This window comes from Sciurus vulgaris (assembly GCF_902686455.1).
Source record: "Sciurus vulgaris genome assembly, chromosome: 5".
Taxonomy (NCBI): Eukaryota; Metazoa; Chordata; class Mammalia; order Rodentia; family Sciuridae; genus Sciurus; species Sciurus vulgaris.
The window spans coordinates 133,496,056-133,521,699 of NC_136465.1; the positions used below are offsets into that span (position 1 = coordinate 133,496,056).

The following is a 25,644-nucleotide window of genomic DNA, read 5'->3' on the forward strand; positions in this document are numbered from 1 at the left end:
AAGTGTGACGTAGGAGGAAGGAGACGCCATTAGAGGGAGGTGGAGAGGGAACGCTCTTCGCCTTTCCTCCGGTGCCTGACGTGGTGGCCAAGGCCCTTCATTCTCGGACTTTCTCTCGGTCCTTCCAGGCCTCGCCCGAGGACGAAGAGGAGCCAGCGGCGGGCCGGTGGCAAGGCGCTGAGCCGGCCGCAGCTGTGAAGGCGCTGCCGCGGCCGTGGGGAGCTCCGCGCGGCTCTAGTGCTCGGACGGCCGGGAAGCGGCGGGATGGCTGCGGCCGGCGGCGGAGCGGCGGCGGGCCGAGCCTACTCGTTCAAGGTGGTGCTGCTCGGGGAGGGCTGCGTGGGGAAGACTTCGCTGGTGCTGCGCTACTGCGAGAACAAGTTCAACGACAAGCACATCACCACTCTGCAGGTGCGGACCCCGGGGAGCGGGAGGTGGCGCCTCAGGGCCCCCACCTACCTGGGGCCGTGAGGACTTTGCCGCCCGAGTCCGCGGGATCTGGGCTGGCAAACCTCAGGCCTGTCACCTCCGCCTTCGGATTGCTGTTCCAAGTTCGCCTTGGTTTCAGGCTGGGTCCGAGCGCCGGTAGGCGGAGGACAGGCTGATGGGAGGGGAGTGGAAGGACCCTGAAAAGCCCCAGTGGCCCCCGTGGTAGCTGCGCACATCGGGGAGTCCCCTTCCGTGGACTAGGTTTTCCCCCTTTGGTGAGCTTCCGCTTGGGCCCTAGGTGTTTTCACGCTACTGTCTCCGAGTAGCAGCGCTTTTTCTGTACTTCGGAATTAGGAACTTGGCTGCGGATTTGATTTTGCGAAAGGTTATTTGTAACTTAAGTGCTTACGGATGACAAAGTGTTTATGCAAGTTCCATTTTGTCCTGTTAGCAGGAATGGCAAAACAGCCATCTCTGGAGGGTTTTTGAAATGACCGCTTGCTGGTGTGGGTTACGCAGTTTCATTGCAGCCCGTGTGGGTCTGACTTGTGGGTCACTCATTCTGCGAGGTCGGTCGACCCACGTTGAAACGTCATGTGAATACTGGCCAGCAATTGGTCCCAAAACTAAAGGCTTAGACGTTGCTGCTATTCTTTATTGCTGTTTTCTTAACCTGTCATAAAAAGACGGACTTTCTTAGGTAGTTATATTGGAAAACGTTAAAATGTAATCGTGAAGAATGAGGTCAGGCCTTTGAGGGAGTATTCTATCCCCACTCTCTTGAAGAAATCAGTTTGCGTTTGTTAGGAAAAATTTATCCTACTAATGTGGCTTGGTAAATTTGGCCAGAGGCAGTAAAGTATAGTGAACTTTTGAGTTTGATTTGCCTAGATTCATATCGTACCTTAAGCCATTTAACTAGGTGTGTAATCTTGGGTAAGTTGCTTAACCTGTCTGACCCTAAATTTCTTCTTCTGTTGAAATGATCATAATAATAGTATGTAGCACATAGGGTTGTCAGGATAAGTATATGTAAAAGCACTAGGACTTGATGCAGTGTAAGCACTCTATTATTACTGCCCCAACTTGCACAGTAGATCTTAATTAGTAATTGTGTAGTGTGCAAGAACTTGGATGCTATTTAATGGGATGCCTAATCTAACCATTGTGACATTTGATGTTTGATGCTATTTTAACTGTTGGGTCTAGAATATAGGAAGATGCTCTGATTCTCATTCTGTGTTCTATTTTTTTACCCTTCGGTTCTTAATCCTACATAAAGCATAAGATCTGAATGTCAGATCATAAATTGCCACAAGTTAATAGTTCAATGGTGACAAAGCTCAACTTTGAACTCAGGTCTGTCTGACTTAAGAATTTGAATAGTTAACTTTGACTGCTTCTGGATATTGTTGAACAAACCATTTAGCATCTTCCTTTGTGCTAAGATCCAAAATGAAAAACTATTATAATTGAGGTATTAATGGTTTTTTAAAAGATAATTTAGTCTTCCAACCTAAAGGTTACATTTTTATTAGACATCTCCAAAACACGCTCAAATCTAACAGCATGGTAAAGAGTTTTAAATACCTGAGGGAAGTCACTGCAAACCACACAGGAAAGAATGAAGTTATAGTAGATTTTCAGTATCAAAAACCTACAAGTTCTGATTTTTATGTTTATGTAACTAACCACAAACAGTATCTGGATTTTTACAGAATTGAGGATTTTGTTGTGTACCACTGTATGGAAATAGCACTCTAATCTCTTCCTCTTAGATAACAGTTCACCTCATCTTTCTTACTTTTTTTTTTTCCTGAGAAGTATGATTTGTGTGACCTAGGAGACATATGTTGTATACTTTTAATTTCCAAAAATGAGGAGATCATACATTAGAAGACAAAGAGTTCACCTTTTTTTCTTGTCAAAAACTATTTAAAATACTTTTTGTTTTGCAAAGTACACTCTTATCCATTGATATTTCCAAAAGATTGTATGATCAGTAGATAGTTTATGATTTACTGTTTTAATCTTTTTGAATACTTTAGGCAGTTGATTATCCACCTTTTTATTTTTTAACATCTTGGAGGTAAAATGAACTGATGTCATAGAAAGTAGAAAACTTACTGAGGTGGCCCATTTCATTTTTGTCTAAAAATTTTTAGACAGGTGTAATTTCCAACAAATTTTTCTTGTTATCAAGTCAAAATCTGTTTTTTTGTAGTTGTCTACACTAGTTCTGCCCTCTGAAGCTTGGTCTCATATGACGTCACTTCTGATAGTTGAAGATAGCTTATCACTTCCCCTTGAGTCTCGTCTTCTTTTGGGTAACACAACTCTAGTTCCTTTAACTGAATCTCCAGTGACATTATTTTAAATCCTTTCACTATTTTTACATCTCTTCTAGACTATTCAGTCACTTTTAGTTGTCATCCTTCTTTTCTTACAGTGGGATGCTTTGAGCTGTAGAAATGATTCCAGATGTAATTTGAACTGAACACAGAAGGACAGGTTATCATTTCCCTTATTGTTTTCCAACAGAGATACAAAAAACATTCTATGAGCTCTTTGGGCTGCTGTCACATTGATTAATATTAAACTTGCTGTCAACTAAAACATCTTTATCTTAATTCGTTTAAAAAAAGTTATATTGGTTTAATTTTCTTTTGATTTTATAGTTAATTTTTTTATATTTTACCTGTTAAAGTTCAAGTACATTTGATTTGCTCCAATGATTAAATTCTGTTAATATTCATTTGTTTATTAGTTATTTTGCAGTACTGGGGAGAACCCAGGGCCTCACCCATGCTAGGCAAGCACTCTACCACTGAGCTAATTTCCCAGCCTTTTTTTTTTCTTTTAGTTTTGAGGGTCTCAGTTACCCAGACTGACTCCAGAGTAGCTGGGACTACAGGTGTGTGTCACCATACCAACTGTTAATGTCCTCTTAAATCTTGATTTTTGTGGGCTGGGGTTGTGGTTCAGTGGTAAAGTGCTTGCTTAGTGTATGTGAGGCACTGGGTTCGATCTTCAGAACCACATAAAAAAATTTTATTTTAAATATTGTGTTCAACTACAACTGAAAAAAATATATATATATTTTAAAAATCTTGACTTTGTAATTCATGAAATGTTGTTTGGGTTTCTGTGGGTCAGGAACTGGATGGATACTGGACATATAAAGATGAACAATATGTGCTAATATTTAGTAGCTACTTTTTAATTTTTCACCTGGAGATTTGGTAAGAAAGCCTTCAGTGTTCTCATTAGATCTTTAATAAGAACTTAAGAGGAGAGAGAAGATCAAATAAAAAGCTTTGTAGCAAGTCTTACTATAGTCCAGCGATGCATAGCCATAAATGAGTTTCTCTTTAGACATGCAGAATCTTTTTTAAAAATCTTTTTAAATTTTAGTTGTAGATGGACACAATACCTTTATTTATTTATTTTTATGTGGTGCTGAGGATCAAACTCAGTGCCTCACATGTGCTAGGCAAGTGTTTTACCACTGAGCCACAACCCCAACCCCACAACATGCACAATCTTGAGTGGGACTTTTTCAAACTGTACATTGGCCACAGGCCATTTCCTCTTGAGTGAGAAACCATTATTGAGTGGAGCATTGTTCATACTGATAATGGAAGCAGAAAACAGTTTAAAACCTACTTTTTTTTGGCTACTACCTTTTGGACATATATCCTTTAGTGAAATTTAAATAGTTTATTCCATCATTACAGTTCTTACTTTTGTTGCTTTTTACCCCTAGCCACAATCAATCTTGCCCACAGGATTATCATGAGATGTTTTGTCAAATGTTTGCTGGAGACAAGATTACTGTTTTTTAAGTTTAGATCTACCAGGAGGCTGTATGATGTGGTGGAAAAGAGAAAGGCCTTTGAAGATAGATGGTTGAATGCTGGCTCCCATTTCATAGCCTTCATGATGTTGGCAGGTTGTTCTGTCGCTGTGCCTCACTCTTTTAAATGGACTGTATTAAAGCTATCATATGTAAAACTCCTAGCATAGTGCCTGGCATGTGTTTTGTATTTTTGTTTGTTTGTTTTTGTCTTGGGAATCAAAATCCAGGGCCTCATACTTGTTGGGTAAGCACTACACCACTGAGCTACATTCCCAGCCCCTGGTGCCTATTTGTTTAAATAATATTTGCTGTTGAATGAATAGATGGTGCTTCCCCCCCACTTTCCTGAAAACTCAAAGGAGGGAATGGGGTTATTTGACTTGAATTATTTTGAGAACCTATATTGTATTTGAGGGATAATGATATTTTAAAATTGTTTATAGTTTTTTTTATATAAAAGAAAAATACATATTCATACTAGAGTTTTTGACTGGGATTGACATTTCAGTAATTCACTTTTTAAATTGTTTTTGTTGTTTTGTTTGTTTTTAAATTATGATGTTTGCCATGCTTTAGTGTTTTAGTACTGCTCTCTTTTCCAGAGCTGTCTCCTAGTTGCTGTTAGTTATGGAGTAATCTTATAGATAGATTTCTGGCCAAGGACTTGAACTTACATAGATTCCCTCACGCTCTCATGTGATTTTCTCACTGATTTTGAGGACTTTATAAACTTGACAAGTCAGAGGAAAAGGACTTGAAGTTGCATCCTTTTTCTATGAAATTTATTAGGGCAATAATTGTTGACTAAGCAATTAAATTTAAAAAACATTTTTATTTTATATCTGTTTTAAATATATTTTCTCAGTTGTAGATAGACACAGTTCCTTTATTTTTTTATTTATTTTTATGCAGTGCTGAAATTGAACCCATTGTCTCACACGTTAGCAAGTGCTCTACCACAGAGCCACAACCCCAGCCCTTTATATCTGTTTTATATGTCAAACATTGTATTAGTGAAGAATGTAAAGATTAGTAAGGCACTTTAGTTATCAGTTATTTTCTTGACTTTATTCTTAACGGATTGTGATATTTCACATTGTAATTACTTTCTGTCTTTGGTATATCTTCTTTATATCTGTACTCTTGGGCGATCATTTCCTTTTCTTTATTGTACCCCGTTTTTCCTTATTAAGGTGCTTATTGAAGATGATACACTCTAATTTAAGTGTCTTTATCAGTTTTTACTAACCTCCTCTGTAAAAAGTAATCCTGTTTATAATAGAACCATCATCTTCTCTTCCAGGATTCTAACTGTGGAATTCCATCTGTCTTCCTTCTGGAGTCTAGAATAGGTACTGACACATGATTATCAAAGTAGTACTGTAAGGTTGACTGGACAGGTAGAATCCTGACAGTTTGATAAAGAGAAAACTAAGATAAATTTCCAAGGCCCCATAAATAGAAACTGTGTACCATTTCTCTGAAGTCAAGCATACTACATTTTTTTGTGTGCATCAGTTACTAGAAGTTGATCCTAAGGGTATTCTACCACTAAACTACATCCCCAGGCCTTTTTATTTTTAATATTGAGACAGGGTCTCATTAAATTGCCCATGCTGGCCTCGAATTTGCAATCCTCCTGCCTCATCCTCCTAAGTGACTTGGATTACAAGTGCAGCCACCACACCCAGCTTTTTTTAAGTACACCTTAATCTCCTAAACAAGACTTAGTATTCAGGTCTAGAAGTTGGTTTTATGTTTTGTATTCTAGTACCTAGTCTAGGAATCTTGGCGTCCTTGATTGTAAGATTATTATGTTGAATGTCTGAAATATCTTCTGACTACCTCTGGAAGATACATCACTGTTGACATAGCCAATTCATTACAACATCTTCATACAATACAATAATTGAAGATTAAAGTCTTTTTACCCCTTTATTGTTTTATTATCTACATGTGGTTTTTGTCTTTTTTTTTTTTTTTAAAGAAAAGAGTTTTTCTGAAATGTGGCAACAAAATTTCTTAAGTGTAAGTATCTTGTTTATATGCCATTTTCTGCTTTGTGTTTTAAGCTACTCCTTAGAAGTAACCATTGGAGTTTCCATTTGAAAGTCTTTAGTTGACATTAAACTCATCATAATCAATCAATCTCATTCTCTCTCTCTCTCTCTTTAAGAAACTAAGAACAGGAAATGTAAAATATTTAAGCCACCCAGCTTAGTTTTCCAATAACTAGTTTTTATTATCTTCTACAGAGGGCTAATTTTATAAATTGTTTTCCTGAATCCTGTCTTCTGGAAATAGTGATAGATACTTAAATCTGCAACAGTGTTAGTGACTAACAAGAATAATGCAACCAGTTATACGCATAGCTTATGAAGGAGATAAAGATAGGAAGATGTTCGTCTACAATTCAGTTACTGTGTTGTTTTCAACAAAATACTCATGTTTATAAAATGATACTTCAGAATTTTGCTTTGCCAGTAGTTAGTAAGCATAGCAAATGATTGGCTAACAAAGAACCAAATTTTTTTTTATCAAACAAGTTATTTAAAAAAAAAAAATTGTCATATGTAATTTATTCCTATTGTTTTTTTTCCTGTAATTCTTTTTGTTTTTTTAAAAAACAGATTTTTGGAAATTATCCACTATAATTTCAGACAAGGTTTTGGGTAAATAAACCTCAGGTACAAATGACAAATGTCAGCCTGAGCTAATAATAAGATTGTTACTTTTTAATGTCCCTAAAGTTTGAAAATTGAAATCATTGGGATTAGAAGTAGTGGTGCTCTTACTCAGGGTTTGGAGAAATAGGATAAAAAATATGTGATTACTTTGATCCTTGTAACTTTGTGCCTACCCTGAGAATATTTTGGGATGTGAGTTGGTGTCCAGAAACACATACTGTCCACGTGGAGGACTGCCAGATTACGAAGTATGTGTGAGTTCTGGAGCAGAGAAACTTTGTGCAATGGAAAAAAGCGTTGTGGAGTCAGACTTCCACCCATTGCAGCACCTGACTGAGTTGTCTGACCTTGGTGAGTTCACTGTATTTCTTTGAATCTCAGGTTTAAAACTGAAAAATAGGGCTAATTATCTACATCACAGGGATATTGCAAACATTAAATGAAAAAGCCCAACCATAGAGCTTGGAGTGTGGTCTGCACATTTTTTTCCTCCTTCCTATAGTCTTTAGGATCTTTTGAGTTGTTGTTGTTTAATGTTACTCTCCTCTTCCACTTTTTGATGAGGGAGAGTTCACTGAGATGTTGTTGCCAGGCATTTGTAAATCTCCTGGAAATGTGGAAATTGATTTTAATATGTAAATATCACCAGTTTTCTTGGGAGTACATTCTGGCTTTCCTCAGATTCTTAAAAGTTTTCTCTTGAAGAAATATTAAAATATTAAAAACTTGGGATATATATAAAATGAGATCATTTATATTACAGAGGGAATCTTTTTGGGGAATGGGGTATAAGCGTAGAAAAGGTTTTCAACCTGAAGGGAAAAAGGATTTAGTAGGGATCCCCCTCCCCTGCTTACTGGGGATTGAATCCTGCTATATCCCCCTGTATCTCCAGTTCTTTTTATTTTTAGTTTAAGTTAGTATCTCACTGTTTTGCCCAGGCTGGCCTCAAATTTGCAATCCTTCTGCCTCAGTCTCCCACATAACTCTCACTGATTTGCCCAGGCTGGCCTCAAATTTGTATCCTTCTGCCTCAGTCTCCCAAGTAACGAACCAGATTATTGTAGCTCAAATATGTGATATACTAATAGAGCATATTATCAAAGGATTAGCCAGGCATGGTGGCATTCACCTGTAATCCCAGCTACTCAGGACCCTGTCTCAAAAATAAAAAGAACTAGGGATGAAGTTAAGTGGTAGAGTGCCTTGGGTTTGATCCCCAGTCTGGAAAAACTACAACAAAAATAGTTTCCAAGGAAACTTTTAGAGCATCTGTTAAATAAATTCGTTATGCCCAGGCATATTGTAGCTGTGTTTATCTTCAATAGCATTATTTGAGGTCTGTTATAGAAAAGGACACTGTAGCTTCCACCCCTTCACTAGAGAAATGTTTGTTCATATATCAGTCTGGGAGGTACCATAGCATAGTGGTTATGAGTTTCATCTGGAACCAGACTACCTAGATTTCACTCCTACTCTGTCACTTACTTTGTGACCTTTAGCAAGATACCATACTTGTCTCAGCTTCCTCATCTGTAATATTTGGATAATAATTATATCTGATTCATAGGGCATCAGATTTAAATGACATAATACTTGAAAACTCTTAGAACACTGCTCATTTCAATATAAACACTGTGAAGAGTTAAATATATGTAATCTAGTTAACAATGCTTGTCCCCATGAAAAGGTAATTTAACAGTTCGAGACAGTATATACTATGTATTACAAGATTAAGTTCCCTATAATTTTTCAGAATAGAGTAGTTCAATGTGGATTTTATGAATATAGTAAAGAAAACTTAAATCCAAGGAAGAGGAATAGATTATGAACAGGATTTAGAGAGGGTGAAGTTCAGATAGAGAATAAATAATCGGCCCAAATTAGAGGGGGACTTTATGAACAATACAGAAATAGAAGGAATATAAATTAGACTTTCGAAGTTGGAGAGGAAGTAGAAAATATTAGAGGCTATCTGAGGAGATAATGTGGACAAATTGTCGTAGAGGTCTTTGGATACAAAGATAAGGACTTTGAGACTTATTGTAAATGTAAGTTCTCCAGCATTCATAAAGGAAAGTTTATGAATGATTTTGTAAAAAGTGCTTAAAACATAGTTTTTGACAGGAAGTAAGAGCATTCAGTAAATGTTAACTAGTAATAGCAGAAATGTCTGTAGTGTTTCACTGTAGGGAGGTTATTTCATTGTTTTTTGGCTCTGCATCCTTATAGTCTATGCTGTGATGAGCATCTTTTCCGTAAAATTATTTTTTTTTATAACCATGGTTCCTAAGGAGATAACTTAATGCTGTTCTTTAAACTTTCATGGAGGGTAATCATAATTTTTAGAAGGGATGGTTAAAGAGAAATAAGGAGGATTTACCAGCTCTAGTCACTCCCTTTGCCAAGAACTCACTCAGCCGTCATCACAGAAGGTCATTATGGTATCAGCTGCCAGCAGGCAGTTGTTTAAGCATACTTAATAAAAATGATAACCTATCAGGGAACTTTTCTATGAGTTATAAAAATAAAAAAAGCAAAAGAAAACAGGCTTTGTGGAGATGATTTTGCATGCAGACAAGCTATGAGATGAGACCAGAGGTGTTTACATATGGCATAATACAAAACCAGTAGTCATAAAGCCCCATAGGAAATATGAAGAAAAGACCTGGGAAGTTTTGGGGGATTTTGAACTAACAAGGGAGGACGAAGATATTTCTTTTGTTTGTGTTTTTTTTTTTTTTTTTTTTTAATATTTTTTAGATGTTCGTAGACCTTTATTTTATTCATTTATTTATATGCAGTGCTGAGAATCAGACCCAGTGCCTCCCACATGCTAGGCGAACACTCTACCGCTGAGCCACAATTCCAGCCCCAGGAGAAGATATTTCTAAGGTTCCAAATGCCAGTGTCATCTGGGAACAGTGTTATGTGCTGATAGCCCCAGCCAGTTGGGAGACTGAGGCAGGAGGAACACCTGAGCCCAGGAATTCCAGGTCAGCCTGTGCAACATAGTGAGACTCTGTCTCAAAACAGAACCAAGCCAAAGCAAACAAATAAATTCTGGTGACTTGGAGAATGTGATCAAAATACTGAAATAGGAGTAGAAAGCCAATTTTGGAATTGGAAGATCAGTTCTGTTTTAAATGTTTGGGAATAAAGTTATTCAGTTTTCCTATTCAATAAATATTTGAATAGAATTTAGATTTGAGTTTCTTCTTTATGGTGTTGATAGTGAAACCATGAGGAAAATGAATGCAAGTAAATTGCACAGCTGGTGAGTGAGAGAGATTAAAATCCAAAGCTCATACTTTTAGCTGCTATGCTTGAGTGGGAGATGTCCTTTATTCACATTTTTTTGTCATAACATTTATTTGGTCTTCTAATTTTCCAAGTTATTTCTTTTGCTCTTTTGCCTTTTTTTGAAAAACCCTTTTCTGTATAATCTTTGTTTCACTTAAAAAATACCTACAGGATATATCCCATCTCTGCAATTTTTATCTGTGGACGCCTTATTTCATCACTAAATCAAGGGCCTTTTCCCAGTTTTTATTTTCCTTGGTGTGTCAACAGCAAAAAGTCCTTCCTGAAATCTAGGTTTCTTCCCTAATAATAATCCAGGCATCCCAGCTTATTTGTTATATCTTTCTTTTCTGCATTTCCTTCTATATAGTTTTCCCACTTGTGACTATTTCTACATAGCTGGGAACTCCACTCTCTTTAAATGTGTCAGCTAACTCTGGATTCTGAATATATTTTCTCTTCGGTAGCTCTTGGTTCTACTCCTTCTTTTGTATTTTCATGGTCTTAGTTCAAAGAACCCTTTTTGCTTTTCTCACCTACTTTGTAATATTGTCCTGTTTTCCAAATCTAGTCCTTTCCTTGCTAATCCACCTTCCTTTCCTAATGCACCTTCCCTTCCTATCCCAGTCATTCTCTTAAAATACAGCTCTGCTGCTTCCTCATTCTTTAAAACCTTAATTGATTTCTTTGTTCTCAACAGTATTATTTCTTAACAGTCATTTCATAAGATGAAAAAGACATTCAGTGCTGTATAGAAGAATCTCAGGGAGAGTTCAGATGAGCTTGGAGAATGCTTCTGAGATTCAGTTAGCCAATCTTTTGGCAGAATCTTTATGTGCTAATCTACAAAGAGCAGTATGTAACTTTCCTAAAATATACTTGACCATAGTGTACTTTTTTTTTTTTTTTTTTTTTAATGTCTGGTGTTCTGGAAAAAAGTTTTAAGATCTATAAGGTATCTGGGCACGGTGGCACATGCCTGTAATTTCAGTGACTCAGGAGGCTGAGGTGGGAGGATGGGGAGTTCAAAGCTGGCCTCAGCCAAAGCTAGGTGCTAAGCAATTCATTGAGACCCTGTCTCTAAATAAAATACAAAAATAGTGCTGGGGATGTGGCTCCAGTGGTTGTGCGCCTCTGAGTTCAATCCCTAGTAAACCCTTATCGCCTGCCCACCCCACCCCACCCCCACAAAAAAAAAAAAAAAAATCTATAAGGTAAAGACTATACTTCTGGATGTAGAATCTAGGAACTTTTTTATTCATCCTTTACTTATCTTTGTAGTCTCCCTCTGGCACTGACCATACCAACTTGGAGTCTCCCTTGTGGGGTGGGGTCATGTGTTTTAGGCTTCCGTGGCTTTATTCGTCTGTTAAGAAAGGTTATTTATTCCCTCCAACATCTTGTTTGGTGTTTTCGGGCCAAGTATTGTACTGCCTTTCTCAGCACTCCTTATAGTGTACTTGACAAGACCCTTCATTTTAGCGTTTATTTCTTGAAATTTACGTTTTAAATTCTTCATAGACTATTAAAGACTAGAACCATTTTCCTTCATTTTTGTGACATTTCTACATAGGATAATTATTACATATATATTAAATTAGTGAATTATGTAAATGCAGAACCTTTTTGACTAATATTGATATATAATAAACTACCAAACATTTCTTATATCCTAGGAATCTCTTAGACTTTTTCTTCCTATTGCTATTTAAGGAAGGTGACATCAAATTAAATGCTCAGAAAAAATTTGTATCACATTTAGAGGGGAAAAACTAAGAAAAAGTACTTAACATTTTGTGTGTGTGTGTATGTTTGGGGAATGAATCTCCCTACACATGCCAGGTATTCTGCCACTGAGCTACACCCCCAACTTCTCTTTATATTTTTAATAACTTTTGTTCATAAAACAAGATTTCTTTTTCTTAGAAATGTAAGTACTTTTCTGTCTTTAACAAAAATAGTGTTTGGTTACAAAATAAAAATTCAAGGATTACTTTTTCTCTCAGACAACTTAAGATTCACCTTGAGATGATTCATCTATAGTTTTAGTATAAGTAGCATTATTTTACATGAAACATTGTTTAATTATTTCTCTTTTCTTAGGCATCTTTCTTAACAAAGAAGTTAAACATTGGTGGAAAAAGAGTAAACCTTGCCATATGGGTAAGTTAACCTTTTCAACTATATTGAGTGGTGTCTGCCTGTTCTTAGTATTCTAATAACTAATTTGTAGAATACTAATTTTTTCTAGGAATAAGAATTTGAATTTCTGAAATTTTTTTAAGTTAACTGAAACTTAGCCAGTTTTGTTTATGATTTTAAAAGTTCCTAAAATCTGGTTAATGATTATGTTTGAGATACAGTTTTATATTTAAATATTTATGTCATAGTGACTCTAGTAGCAGAAGGGTCAACTTGGGGATTCTACTTCAGAGAGTGGACAGGGTGGGAGGGACTAGCTTCGCTGCCCCAAGTGCCAGCCTTCTCACTGGTGGTAAGGATAAGGATAATGCAGTAGGATCTTTGTAAGCAAGTGGTCTTGCTTTTATTTCTTCTCCCTATGTGGGGAATCAGAATTTAGGGCAGGATCTATTCTTGGCTCATAATGTAGTGTTGGCCATTTTGACTCTCTGACTTCTGAATTGGTTTTTTAGTGAGCATGGGGAGGTTGCTGAGGAGAAGAGTTGGGAGGGGAATTGACCTTTGTTTAACAGTAAAACACTGCATGTTAACCTAAAAAAAAATTAATAAAATTGTAACCTCTTTCTTTTAATAGCGTTTGGGGATTATCTGTGACTTTATGCTGTTTTTTGATTGATCAGAAGTTTATTGAAGTTGCAAAAGCAGACAGGCAGACATTTTTTCTTCTGGTTTAATAAACATTTGTTGTTTTATTTAGGATACAGCAGGTCAAGAGAGATTCCATGCATTGGGTCCAATTTACTACAGAGATTCAAATGGAGCTATTTTAGTTTATGATATAACAGATGAAGATTCTTTTCAAAAGGTATTCTTTACTTTTGGATAGATGATTTAATGAGAAGAACAATGATTTTTCAAGTCTCCATTAATATACCTTTGTTTATTATATGATTAGTTTTTTAAACTTTAAAAAAGTACAGTTTGTTAAAAAAAAAAAGGTGATTACTCATTTCATTGGAATGTTTAATTTTTATTAATTCACATTAGAGTAATTAATCATTTATTGCATGGCTTTCTCAAAGGGAAATAATTATAGTTAAGCTTCAGAAAAATACAGGGACTTTGTTTCTTCCTTTAAAAAATCACATTTCTTTGATTGTATACATATTGGGCACCTGAAAACTTGGTGTAGCTTTGTGGACTCCCTTTTTGTGGAAGAGAGTAAAGGAAGAACAAAATCCAGTTTAAGCTCTTTCTCCTCACTAAATATTCCGGAAGGCACAGGATAAATTTTAAAAGAATAGTCTAGGTAGTGTTTGATTATTTAAAGTTCTTGCTTTTTTTATTTTTTATTTTAACTCCTCTTCAAAGTGCACCATAAATGTAAGATTTTTAAAGTTGTTTGGGACCAAAAGTGATTTAACATTAAGCTTAGCCTCTGAATTCTCATGGCAATCAGGATAAGTTACTTACTTGACTTTCCTTCCTAAAGCCTTTCTTGGAATAAGTTTGTCAGCAGTTTGTAATGAAAGGGAATAATTCCAAGGTAAAAGCTTTTCTTGTCTTGAGTTATAGGTTATTCTTATTGAAAATGCTTGCCTTTTTAGTTTAGTTTTTGCTCTTTATTTCTTGTTCTTTATTAAATCTAATGGAGCAGGAAGATATACCAGTTAGCTCTTGGATTATTAATAACAGCGCAAAGTAGTTCGAGGAGTAGAAAAATGAAACAGTATATATCTTGCTGATTTAATGATTTTCGAAAGTTATTTTGGAGCTGCTGTTGGATGCTGCTGTTTGTTATTGCTTCCTGGCTTTTTGCATAAAAATAAATGGTTTAAGTATTTTGTTGATTAAAAGAAAGTCAAGTATTTTGGATTGAAAAGTGCCAGCTACTTATTACTACATAATAAGATCCCCAAAACTTCATGGCTTAAAAATGATTTATTATTTCTCATGATTCTGTGAATTGATCAGATAGGTCCTCTGCTTTATCTGGCTTATTGTTCCATCTGGTTATTTCTCCACATGCTTTCTCATCATTCATTTTTTTGCTGCTGTTCTGTTACTTTCGTTGGGGCAGGGGGTGTCTGGAGACCAAACTCAAGAGTTGCTATACACTGAGCTACATTCCTAAGCCCCCCCCCACCCCTTTTTTTTTTTTTTTTTTTTTTTTAATTTTGAGATAAAGTCTAAGTTGCCCAGGTTGACCTTGAATTTGAACTTGTGCTCCCCCTGCTGTTGCCTCCCAAGTCGCTGGGATTACATGCATGTGCCACTGTGCCCAGCTGTCATTCTGTATTCTTGCTTAAGCTTTATGTATGATAACTAGATTTCAAGAGTATAAAAGTAGAAGCTGCCCAGCTTCTTAAGATTAAGTCTGGAACTGGCACTTCTGTCACATTTTCTTGGTCCAAGCAAGTTAAAAGTCCAGCCAAAACTGAAAGGGTGGGGAACTTGACTACCTGTTGGTAGAAGACTAGGTGAAACTATAACCAACTTTAACTCACCTCAGAATGTATAAGGGTAAGAATTAGGAGGCCTGTGGAAGAGAACATATTTGGAGATGAGTAACAAATTACTTTGTTTCGTGTGTTTGTTTTTGTGGTACTGAGGATTGAACCCAGAGCTGCTTTACCAAACTATTTATACCCAACCCTTTTAATTTTTTATTTTGATAAGTATCTCACTATGTTGCCTAGAATGGGCTTGAACTTTTGATGCTCTTGCCTCAACCTTCCAACTAGCTAGGATTATATTGATTGAATAACTGATTGATTGTGGTACCAGAGGTCAAACACGGGTCCTTGCACATGCTAGGCAAATGCTTTGCCACTGAGCTGTACCCCCAGTCCAATAACAAAATTTTCTAAAAATTTGATAAGATTAATAGACTGTGATCTATACACATAGTGAGTAAAGTGATAAGTAATTGGATTCTTTTGTGTTTCTCTTGAGGTGATGAGGTTGCACATTTTTTTCTTACGTGAAATTGACTAAATTAAATGCTTTGAAAACTATACATATTTGTGAACCAAACAAAATATGGAGCTGCACTGAGAAAACTCATTTAGTCCTTTATAAAAATTAGGTGATAATAATTAATTTCCTTTGGTTTTATAAGGATTTTGGGTTACTAAAGATAGCTCCTCTGCATTCTTGCAGAGAATAGGAGTGTGAAACTGTTAACATTTTGCCATCTACTTTTTTGGTGCTCATATACATTTTTTTTCTCTTTAAATGTATGATAGAGAAGTTCTTAGGCCCTCAGTTTAGGAACCAATGACATTCATTACGAAAGACTATTTTAAACCCACATTGACTGTAGACATCTATTATCAGAGGCTAGGCCTGACATGCTTTTGCTTTGGTAAATAGCTTTGTTTGGATCTACTGAAAATTTATAAAAATTTGCAATTAAGAGGTGCATCTGCATATACTTATTTATACACACACACACACACACACACACACGTCTATGTAGCGAGAAATCTTTCCATTGTATGTGTTTTGCAGTATAATCTTGTAATAATGATCCTCCAATAAATCATTTCTATTAATAACTAAATATATGAACTATTAGACATTTTGTGGTATTTTGCCAATGTTGAGTATTTAGGTGATGGTAATAGTGCTAATTCTAATAGGCTTTGTTTTAATATTTGCTCTTTTTGTAGGTAAAAAACTGGGTCAAAGAATTACGGAAAATGTTGGGAAATGAAATCTGTTTATGTATAGTTGGTAAGCTTCATTACTTCAAAAAAATTCTTTGTTTCCTTAATGTTTTATTAAAGACACAGTAAACAAGTAATTCGTTTTAAAGGTGATATGGGAAAGGAAGAATGATAGTATTTTAATACATAATATTTTAGAGTAACTTAGGATTTGGAGGTGATTTCACAGAAGGTTCAAACCCTAGACTTCAGGGAGTGCCTTGGGGAGTAGATGGGATGCTAATCCTGTGAGGCTTCAGGTTCCCCAGTCTTGCTTTAGTTTCAGCCTTTACTTTTTTCACTATAATATTTCGCTTCCAAAAAAAAAAAAGTTCAGAAACTATTTTAAGTAAAATTAAAGCCACCAATTTAAGTTGGTATTCTTGTTTTATACAATTACTGGCATACATTTTTGTAGGGTTTTTTTTGTTTTGTTTTGTTTTTTTGTTTTGTGTTTTTTTTGTGCTATTGGGATTGAATCCAGGGCCTTGTGCTTGCAAGGCAAGCACTCTACCAACTGAGCTATATCCCCAACCCCTGTATATATTTTTGAAACAAGGACAAATTCAATTGCAAGAATGCAGTAGATCATGAACCTAGTGTGGAAGACTATGGTTAGTGGGTAAAATAAAAGACTTCTGGAGCTCAGTCTTGGACTTCTAGAATTTTTCTAGACTTCTAGAATTTTTCTTTGGCTCCCTTTATCTTCAGGTGATTATTTCTATGATACGACAGTTATTGAGCAATAAACATATACCAGAAACTATCCTCTGCACTCAATAGACATTATCTCATACAATCCTGTAACCCTGCAAGGGCTTTATAGAAGTTGAGTCCTGGACATATGTACTTGCCCAATGTCAAGCAAGTATCAAAGATGGGGTTTGAATTGAAATCATTCTGACTTGTATGCTTATGTTATTAATCCTTAAGATAAGTGTCAGTGTCCTTAAGTGTCCTTAAGTGTCAGTCTGTTTTCTTTTCTATGTGTCTGATCATAGCAAGAATGAATTTAGAGAAACCTGGGTAGTTTTAGTGGAGGTTAAAGATGATATTTGGGGAAATGAAAGAAAGGAATGATCAGTGTGGGGAAATCTTGCTTTAAGCCATAAGAATTTTTTTTTAACTTGAATTTACATTTCTTGCGTCTTGTCACCACGAGATTGGTACAGTCTCATATCAGGGTACAAATTGGGTGGGATGGAGTGGGGGGAGAAGTCAGAGATAATTTGTCCTGCCTTTCAGTCTAGTTAAGAGGTTGACTAGACAGCAGGGATATTTCAGACTGAAACACTGGAGTAGCAAACCACATAATGTTTGACACTAAAGTTGCAGTTAGTCATTATGAGGTTTGTGTATCTTTGTATGATATATGGGACTTACCAAGAGTAGAAATGACCATAGTTGGTAAATGATTGAACATTTTCTTTTGAAGGATTGTGTCATTTCTCTAAAAATAAAAAAATTCCTAACACAGAGAAGCCTCAAGAGCTTGTTGCTTGACCAAGGTTCCAAAAGTAACATTAAAAAAACAAAGACAAAAACAAAAAACCCTCCCTGCTACTGACAGGTATGTCAAAGAATTTTAGTTAGAATTCAGAGTTGGAACAATTTTGAAAGCTCATTTACTATTGTTCTCAAACTTAGCTATCATTAGGACAACCTGGAGAACTTTTTTGAAAAAATAAAAATTATTTTAAGTGGCTTCTTTGAACCAGGCACTGTACTATAATTGTGGTTTAACCTATATGTACATCACTGTTTGGGAACAGCTTATCTAATCTGACACAGTGCAAGAATCTCTTAGATCATCATCTTGTATGAAGATTCTTGGTAACTCTGTGTTCTTATCAGAAAGTCCACTTTTTAAAAAAAAACTAATTTTTTTTAGTTTTTTTCTTTACAATTAGTTCTCTATAATCTTTACTTAGTGATTTATTTATTTATTTATTTATTTATTTTTAAATACCGGGAGTGAACCCTGGGGCGCTTAACCACTGAGCCACATCCCAAGCCCTTCTTGTATTTTATTTAGAGACAGGGTCTCCCTAAGTTCCTTAGGTCCTCACTAAGTTGCTGAGGCTGGCTTTGATAATCCTCCTGAGCTGCTGGGATTATAGGCGTGCACCACTGCAATTGGCTGTTTTTTTTTTTTTTTTTCCTCGAAGTGAACTTTTTATTGAAATGTAATGTGTATAAAAAAGTATACACATCTTCAGTAACAACATAATTTTCACAAAATGAAAATTTTTCAAAGTGTAAAGTGTACCATTGAAGCCCCACTAATGCTTCTTTCTTACCCCAGCACTATTATAGTTACCTTTTCTTCACCCCCCTTCACCCCCCCGTCACTACCCTTTTTTTTTTTTTAATGTTTTTTTAGTTGTTGATGGACCTTTATTTTGCTCATTTATTTATATGTGGTGCTGAGAATCAAATCCAGTGTCTCACATATGCTAGGCAAGCACTCTACCACTGAGCCACAACCCCAGCCCATCTAAAGCCTTCTTTAAGCCACTGATAGCCATGTGTTAACCAGTTATAGAGAACCCCATACTTTACTAGCAGAGACCTTTTCCTGTAGGTTGTTTCTAATCCATTGGCAGTCTTGGCTGTGATTGTTCTTTTTAAAATAGTATTCTGCATCTAGTCTGTCTTTAATACTTGTGTATTTATTAAATAAATATTATTGATCATGGCTACCATTTACTGAGTACCATGAACTGTATGAACTACATATTATTTCATTTGGTCTTTCTGACAATACTTTAGGAAGACCATTTCCATTTTATGCATGGGTGAATGGGCTTAGAGAGCTTTATACCTCACAAAACCACTTATCTGAGAGAAACATGGGAGTTTAACTTAGGTCTGCGTGCTACTTCAGGCCCATATCCTTAATAAACACTGTTATTTACTGTATCAGGTTTTGGGCCTACTGTAGTAAGTACATAAAATATATATGGTCCTTATCCTCTCAAAGCTTATTTTGAAGGAAGTGAAGAAAAAAAAAACAAGTTACCATTGTGTATTATGATTATTGCTATGAAAAGGGAAGTGCAGAGTCGAGTCTTGTAAGACCCCAAAGAAAACCTGTCTAGATTTGGGCAAGTAAGGGGAGATTTTCTTTCTTCCTTTTTTTTTTTTTTTTTTTGGAATTTTTAGTTATAAACGGACACAATGCCTTTATTTTATTTATTTCTTTTTTATGTAGTACTGAGGATCGAACCCAGTGCCTCACACATGCTAGTCAGGTGCTCTACCACTGAGCTACAGCCCCAACCCGAGGGGAGATTTTCTAGAGCACAAATGGTTCCACTAAGTTAGCTAAATGCAGCTAGTAGGGTGGTGATAAAAAGTGTGTTACCTGTCATGGAGTTTAATTCTCTCAAAACTAGTAATTTTTCTATTTGATCACTCTCTTTGATGAATGTGATTGTTATTAATAACTAACTCTTAATTGAACAGATATGATATGGTAGGATTTCTTTTACATAAATCTTATTTTCACCTTCACTCTGAAAAGTTTGTTAACTGTATTTGTACAATGTGAAACTAAGAGAGGGTAAGTAATTTACCCAGGATCTTAGTGCTATGAAGGAAGTTTTATAATATTTAAAAGCTGTGGTGTGTTTTACTAGGGGTGCTCTACCACTGAGATAGATCCCCAACCTTTTTTATTTTTTAGTTTGAGACAGGATCTCACTAAGTTGCCCAGACTGGCCTCAAATTTGTGATCCTCTTGCATCACTGGGATCATAGGCATGTGCCACTACACTCAGCTTAAAAGTGTCTTTGTATTATGTATCAAAAATCAGACTTAACAAAATGATTCTAATTCTTTGTCATTAATTAGACCATCTCCCCTTAGCAGCGGGCTTTTCTCCTCTGTGTGTGTGTGTTAGGGATCACACCCAGGGCTTTGCTTATGCTAAGCAAATAAGCAAGTGCTCTACCATATTCTTAATTCAGATATGTATTTTTAAAGATGATTAAAGTGTCTTTCTCCCTTCCTCAGCCCATTTATTTAAAAAATTTAATAAAAGCTTCATAGTATACAAATAGGTTTTGATCAGGTAGGTACTTATGCTGGTGGTTGTCCTTGTTTTCAGGTGCCTTAAGCCTGTCAAAACCTGTGTAGCTGCAGATTAGTATTAAAGCAAATAGGAGTTTCAGAGCCTTACTCCCTTAGCTGTCTTGCTTTTGAAAGAAGAAACTACAAAGGGTTTTGAACTTAGGAAAGAAATCAGTCATTAACAGTTTTCTGTGACATTTTCTGTGCCTACAATCCATGTGATCACTGATTATTCTAAGAAGTAGTAGTTACCTAGTAGAGGGCTTTAAATTTTTTATTTGAATAAGTTATTAAAAGATCTATGATAGTTAATAATGGCCTGATTTATTAAAATTAGTCAAATTTGGAATATTATTAAATGATAAAACAATGTCTGAGTAATTTCCCGTCAGTGTTCATTTGAAGCAGTAAGGTGATTACCTGCTTTTCCTAACCTCACTCTTTTTGTAGGTATTGATTGATTCTAGTGGAATTGAAAATAAGGCATTAAAGGTCTAGGAAAAAAAAATTATAGGGTTTTAGTTAGTTGGAGTAAAAGTCTTTTTACTATTAGGGGACTAAATTGTTTTACCTCTTTAAAGACACAATATTGTGCCTGTTAGAGCCACCTGCCACCAGATGGTGCTTTTTGCACTCTTTGTAGAATAACTTGTTTTTCCTTTAGTTACTGTCACCTATACTGGCTATAATATTTAGCAGATTAAAATTTTTATTGGCAAATTATAACATAGGAAATCAGAATTAATATAGGACTTCTTACTAAGGTAAGGTATACACATAACTGTTCAAAGAAGAGAAAATTCATTACTCGCTTCCTTTGTACTCACTGATCTTAAGTGTTGTGTCTACTTTCCTCCTTCTCATCCTTAGGCTATAGTGGGAAATAGTTTCTTGTAGTTACCAGCAGTTAGTGTTTAGATTATTTGAGATCTTCAATATACAGAACTTCTGGATTTAAACTTTTCAGTGGTAAATAATACATCTTTCATTGGGTGCTTAGTCAAATACCTGATCTAAAACATCTCTAAAATTTTCTTCTAATCTCTGTAAGGTCCCAAGGGGATAAAATGACCTTAATTACAGGATTTCTTTTTTTTTCTCCCTAAAATTCATAATAGAAGAAGTGTTCTTCCTTAGGGTCTTTTTATTCTTAAATGTTGCTTCAATTGCCTTTAGCGCTCTCTGTGTCTGGTCAGCTCACCTTAACTTCTATCCTATATTCAGTAAGGCATCTGCAATTTAAGTATCTTTATTTTTATTCTGGTGACTTTCTGGTATAATCTTGGTTTGGTTACATTGTTTAAGGAGAGGTAAATTTATTTCTTTTTAGCCATTTAAATCTGCATGATATGCACATGTTAAGTTCTAATAAGTCGCTAACTTTTTTTATTTTTATTTTTTAAAATATTTTTAGTCGTAGACAGACACAATGCCTTTATTTAATTTTTTTTTTTTTAATGTGGTTCTGAGAATCGAACCCAGTGCCTCCCTTAGCAAGTGCTCTACCACTGAACCACAACCTCAGCCTGCAAACATTATTTTTAAAAATAATAGTTTTTCTCCCTGTGGTGGTAAAGTCCTTAAAAATCCATACATTTTGGGCTGGGGTTGTACCTCAGTAGTAGAATGTTTGCCTAGCATTTGTGAGGCACTGGGTTTGGTCCTCAACACCACATAGAAATACATAAATAAAGGTATTGTTTCCATCTACAACAACAAATTTTTTTTTTAAATCCATACATTTTAATTTTACTTTAACTCATATTATCTAGAGAACCAGAATATTCTTAGGGCCCAAGAAACTAACTGAATTATTTTAGTAAACAAAAAGATAGTCACACTTAATTACTGACTGGCTCTGAGTTGATTGGGGAACGTAGAAAAAAATTTACTCTCTTAGCCATTAATAGTTTGCTAAAAATTCTAAGTTTTTCCCTAGATTTCCCAGGGATTCTGCATAAATCCATTTGAGGAAAGATGAGTCATTCATCTTGACAGTTGTGAACAGCCTTCATATGATAGAGTTATAGTTTTAAGACATTTAGAGGTCTGATGGGGATTTGTATTTTTTTGGGGGGGTAATTAAAATGGTAGTTATGCATTTAAAATTGGCTTAATTTTATTATAAAGTTAATATTAAGATTAGTATTTTTTTTTTCAAATTAGGTAATAAAATAGACTTGGAAAAGGAGAGACATGTTTCCATTCAAGAGGCAGAATCGTAAGTGTCTGGCACCTCTACCTACACACCCCATCCCACCTTGTTACTCCCCAGAAGTTTTCCTCTTTTACAGTATATATTACCATTTAGGTGTTACTCAAACCTCTTAAGGTTTTGAGCTATTGAATATAGTGAAACATGTTTATGTTGGTAATTTCTAGAGTTTGGACAATATTTAAAGATATTCTACTTCCAGTTCCATTTTGATTTCATTAAAAAAAATTATGTAAAAAAAGTTACCATGATCAAATAGGCAACAAATCACAAAATTAAGTATTTGAGTCCCAAATAAATCTATAAAAAGTTCAAGGCTTATTATTTGTTTTATTTAAAATTTGGCTTGATGTATAGAGAGGTTAAAGAGCTAATCTTAATTTTACTGAACTTGGGTAAATTAAGTCATTTTTATGTTTAGCATATTATTATGCTGCTGTAAAAAATTTCTGATGTTTTACACCAATTGCTGATGTTATTTTTTTTTAGGTATGCAGAATCTGTAGGAGCAAAACATTATCATACTTCAGCCAAACAAAACAAAGGAATTGAGGAACTTTTTCTTGACCTTTGTAAAAGTAGGTGTATTCAGATTTACTATGCTTAAAAATGACTCTTTTTAAGCTTTGATAGTGTTTCTAAAGTGATATTTTAACAATTTCCATTTCTGTCCCACATAGATAATTTGTTGCATCTACCAATACTGCTGTTTATTTAATATTCTTTAACTTATTTTTTAGAACATTTAAAATACCTTACTTTAGCTGTGTTTTAAATAGTAATTAGTACCTATGGAATAATATGATATGGATAAATGCATAAAAATTTTGCATACGTATGAAAGTAAAAATTGATGGAGAATTTGCAGACTAAAACACATAAAAGCTATAACAGTCTGTTGTAGTGTGTGGACCTTATTTAGATTCTTATTTGACAAACTAGTTAAGAACATTTGTGAAAAAATTGGGACTACATAACATTTGTTGGACACTTGATGATATTAAGATGTAATTGTCAATTTTTAAGGTGTGATTATGGTGGTGTGATTAAACTTTTATAAAAGTTCTCTGAGATGCATATCAAAATAATATAAATAAAATTATGTGTCTAGGCTTTGATTAAAAATAATGATAGAGGTGTTTAGATATAGACAAAATTGGGTGATAGATTTCATTGTGCTATTTGTTTTCCTACTTTTACATATGTTGAAATTTTCCCTATAAAAATTGTTTAAAAAGAGAAAGTAAGTTTTTTATTTTAAATATGCAACTTTGAAGTTATTTCTCATATTACAGTAGAATGTTTATCATATTTAGGAAAATCCTAGTCTATGGAATAATAGATTGAAATGACTTTGGCAAATTGTATTCCTTAAATTTATGGACCTCAGACCACTACTTCATGTAAACCAGTTGAGGATCTTGTTAAAATGCATAATTTGATGTAGCAAATTTTCCCTGGCTTGAGGTTCTCATTTCTGCAGGCACCCAAGTGATGCTAGTCCTCATACCATACTTACAGTAGAAGGCTCTAGATCCTAATGGCTTACCAATGTGATAAATCTCACACCTTCATCATTTTTTGAGTATTCCCCATATGTGTATTTAGAAATCATGTAAAATATGCATAAGTACTAGCATATATATATTTTAAAATATACCTAAAGATAGAAATTTTGAAAGGTTGAAAAAAATAAGTAGAAATAGAATTCATAATTTTCCTTATTTCATCTCACTGGGTTGTTCCACATAACTCAATTTGAAAGCCATTCTTCATGAGCAACCCAAATGTTAGAATCTTAATTTTATTTCAAGGACTCCTTATTTTTTCTTCCTTTTTTTTTTTTTTTTTTTTTTGTCAATTATGTATTTTGGAAATATTTTCTGCTAGTCTGTCTTGAATTTTATTTTTCTTTGTCTCTTGAAGAGCTAAAGGCTTTTGTTTTATGTGGTACTGGAGATTGAACCCAGGGGCACTTTGCCATTGAGCTACATCCCTAGTCTCCCTGACCCCTGCCTCCACCCCGTCCCATTTTAAAATTTTAAGACAGTGTCTCACTGCGTTGCCCAGGCTCCTGCCTCAGCCTCTCACATAGCTGGAATTTCAGGTGTGTATCACTGTGCCTGGCTTAAAAGTTTTAAAATTTCATTGAGATTGAGTTTATCAATTTGTTTTTTTTTTTTTTTGTCCTATATTAAAATCTAAACCAGTCACAAAAATTTTCTCCTACAAAGATTTTTAATGTGTGTTTTCTTCTAGAAATTTTGCTTTATGTCTTATATTTAGGTAACTTTTCCTGATTTTTGCATATGGTGTTGAAGTATGGGTTAGGTTTATTTTTTGCATATAGTTTTTTAGTTCTGGTACCATTTCTTGAAAATATTATTCTTTCATCATTGAATAGCCTTGGCATATGTATCAGAAATGAAGTGACTATGTATATGGGGATCTTTTTCTGGACTTTTTCTGTTCCATTGATCTTTTTCTTCTTTTATTAAGGAGAAGCTATCTTAGTGTAGCTTTATACTATATATTTAAATCAGTCAGTCTTCCAGCTGTTCTTGTAAGCTCTTTCATCTTAAAAACTTATTAATTCAAATATCACTCACTTAAATTACTGAAGAATAAATCCTGTGCCTTAAATAGCATTTGCACTCGGGATAACTTGAACTTTGACATCACTGAATATTTTTGGAATATTTTCAGGATCATACTTGTACAGTTATTTGCCCGAAGCAAAAAGAATTTTTTTTTTCTATTGTTGTCACTGTGACCAGTATATATCACTGGTTATAGATGCCTGCTACTGAAACTAGTTCTTCAAACTTCTGTAAAGCTATTTTAGTGAGCTAAGTGTTCATTATGTTTAATTTCCTTGTTGATTAAAAGTCAGAAATAGTTCTCATATGGTATACTGAAATTATAGATAGAGGAAAATCAGAGATTTGGTTCTAATAATTTTTGCTCTTTCCCTCTCTTAGGGATGATAGAAACAGCGCAAGTGGATGAGAGGGCAAAAGGCAATGGCTCCAGTCAACCAGGAGCTGCAAGACGAGGTGTACAGATTATTGATGATGAGCCTCAAGCCCAGAGTGGTGGTGGAGGATGCTGTTCTTCTGGATAACCATTCACACCTAAGAAATTAAAAAACAAAACAAAACTGTGGATCATTGCCCTCAACATGAAGACTGCCATATTCCAAGTCACATTATTTTATCAATGGA

General features: G+C 35.0%; 1 protein-coding gene and 1 long non-coding RNA gene across 2 annotated transcripts; one reads left to right on the plus strand and one right to left on the minus strand.

Annotated features, from left to right (window-relative positions):
* Positions 1–25,644, plus strand: RAB21 (RAB21, member RAS oncogene family). The gene is made up of 7 exons (XM_079142413.1): positions 1–411; positions 12,382–12,441; positions 13,178–13,285; positions 16,095–16,158; positions 22,372–22,426; positions 22,910–22,998; positions 25,402–25,644. Exons 1-7 carry the CDS (start codon positions 265–267, stop codon positions 25,542–25,544), a joined length of 666 nt encoding a protein of 221 aa, XP_078998539.1. The 5' UTR covers positions 1–264; the 3' UTR covers positions 25,545–25,644.
* On the minus strand, positions 6,853–12,375 carry LOC306662577. Its single transcript, XR_013764154.1, has 2 exons — positions 8,008–12,375; positions 6,853–7,944 (listed from the first exon to the last, which is right to left on the minus strand). It is a non-coding gene; the product is annotated as an uncharacterized lncRNA (long non-coding RNA).

Excerpts from the sequence above, each read along its gene's own strand:
- RAB21 (XM_079142413.1), top strand. The coding sequence starts at position 265 with ATGGCTGCGGCCGGCGGCGGAGCGGCGGCGGGCCGAGCCTACTCGTTC. Across the intron at positions 412-12,381 it reads AGCACATCACCACTCTGCAG|GCATCTTTCTTAACAAAGAA; the intron begins GTGCGGACCCCG and ends CTCTTTTCTTAG. Across the intron at positions 12,442-13,177 it reads GAGTAAACCTTGCCATATGG|GATACAGCAGGTCAAGAGAG; the intron begins GTAAGTTAACCT and ends TGTTTTATTTAG.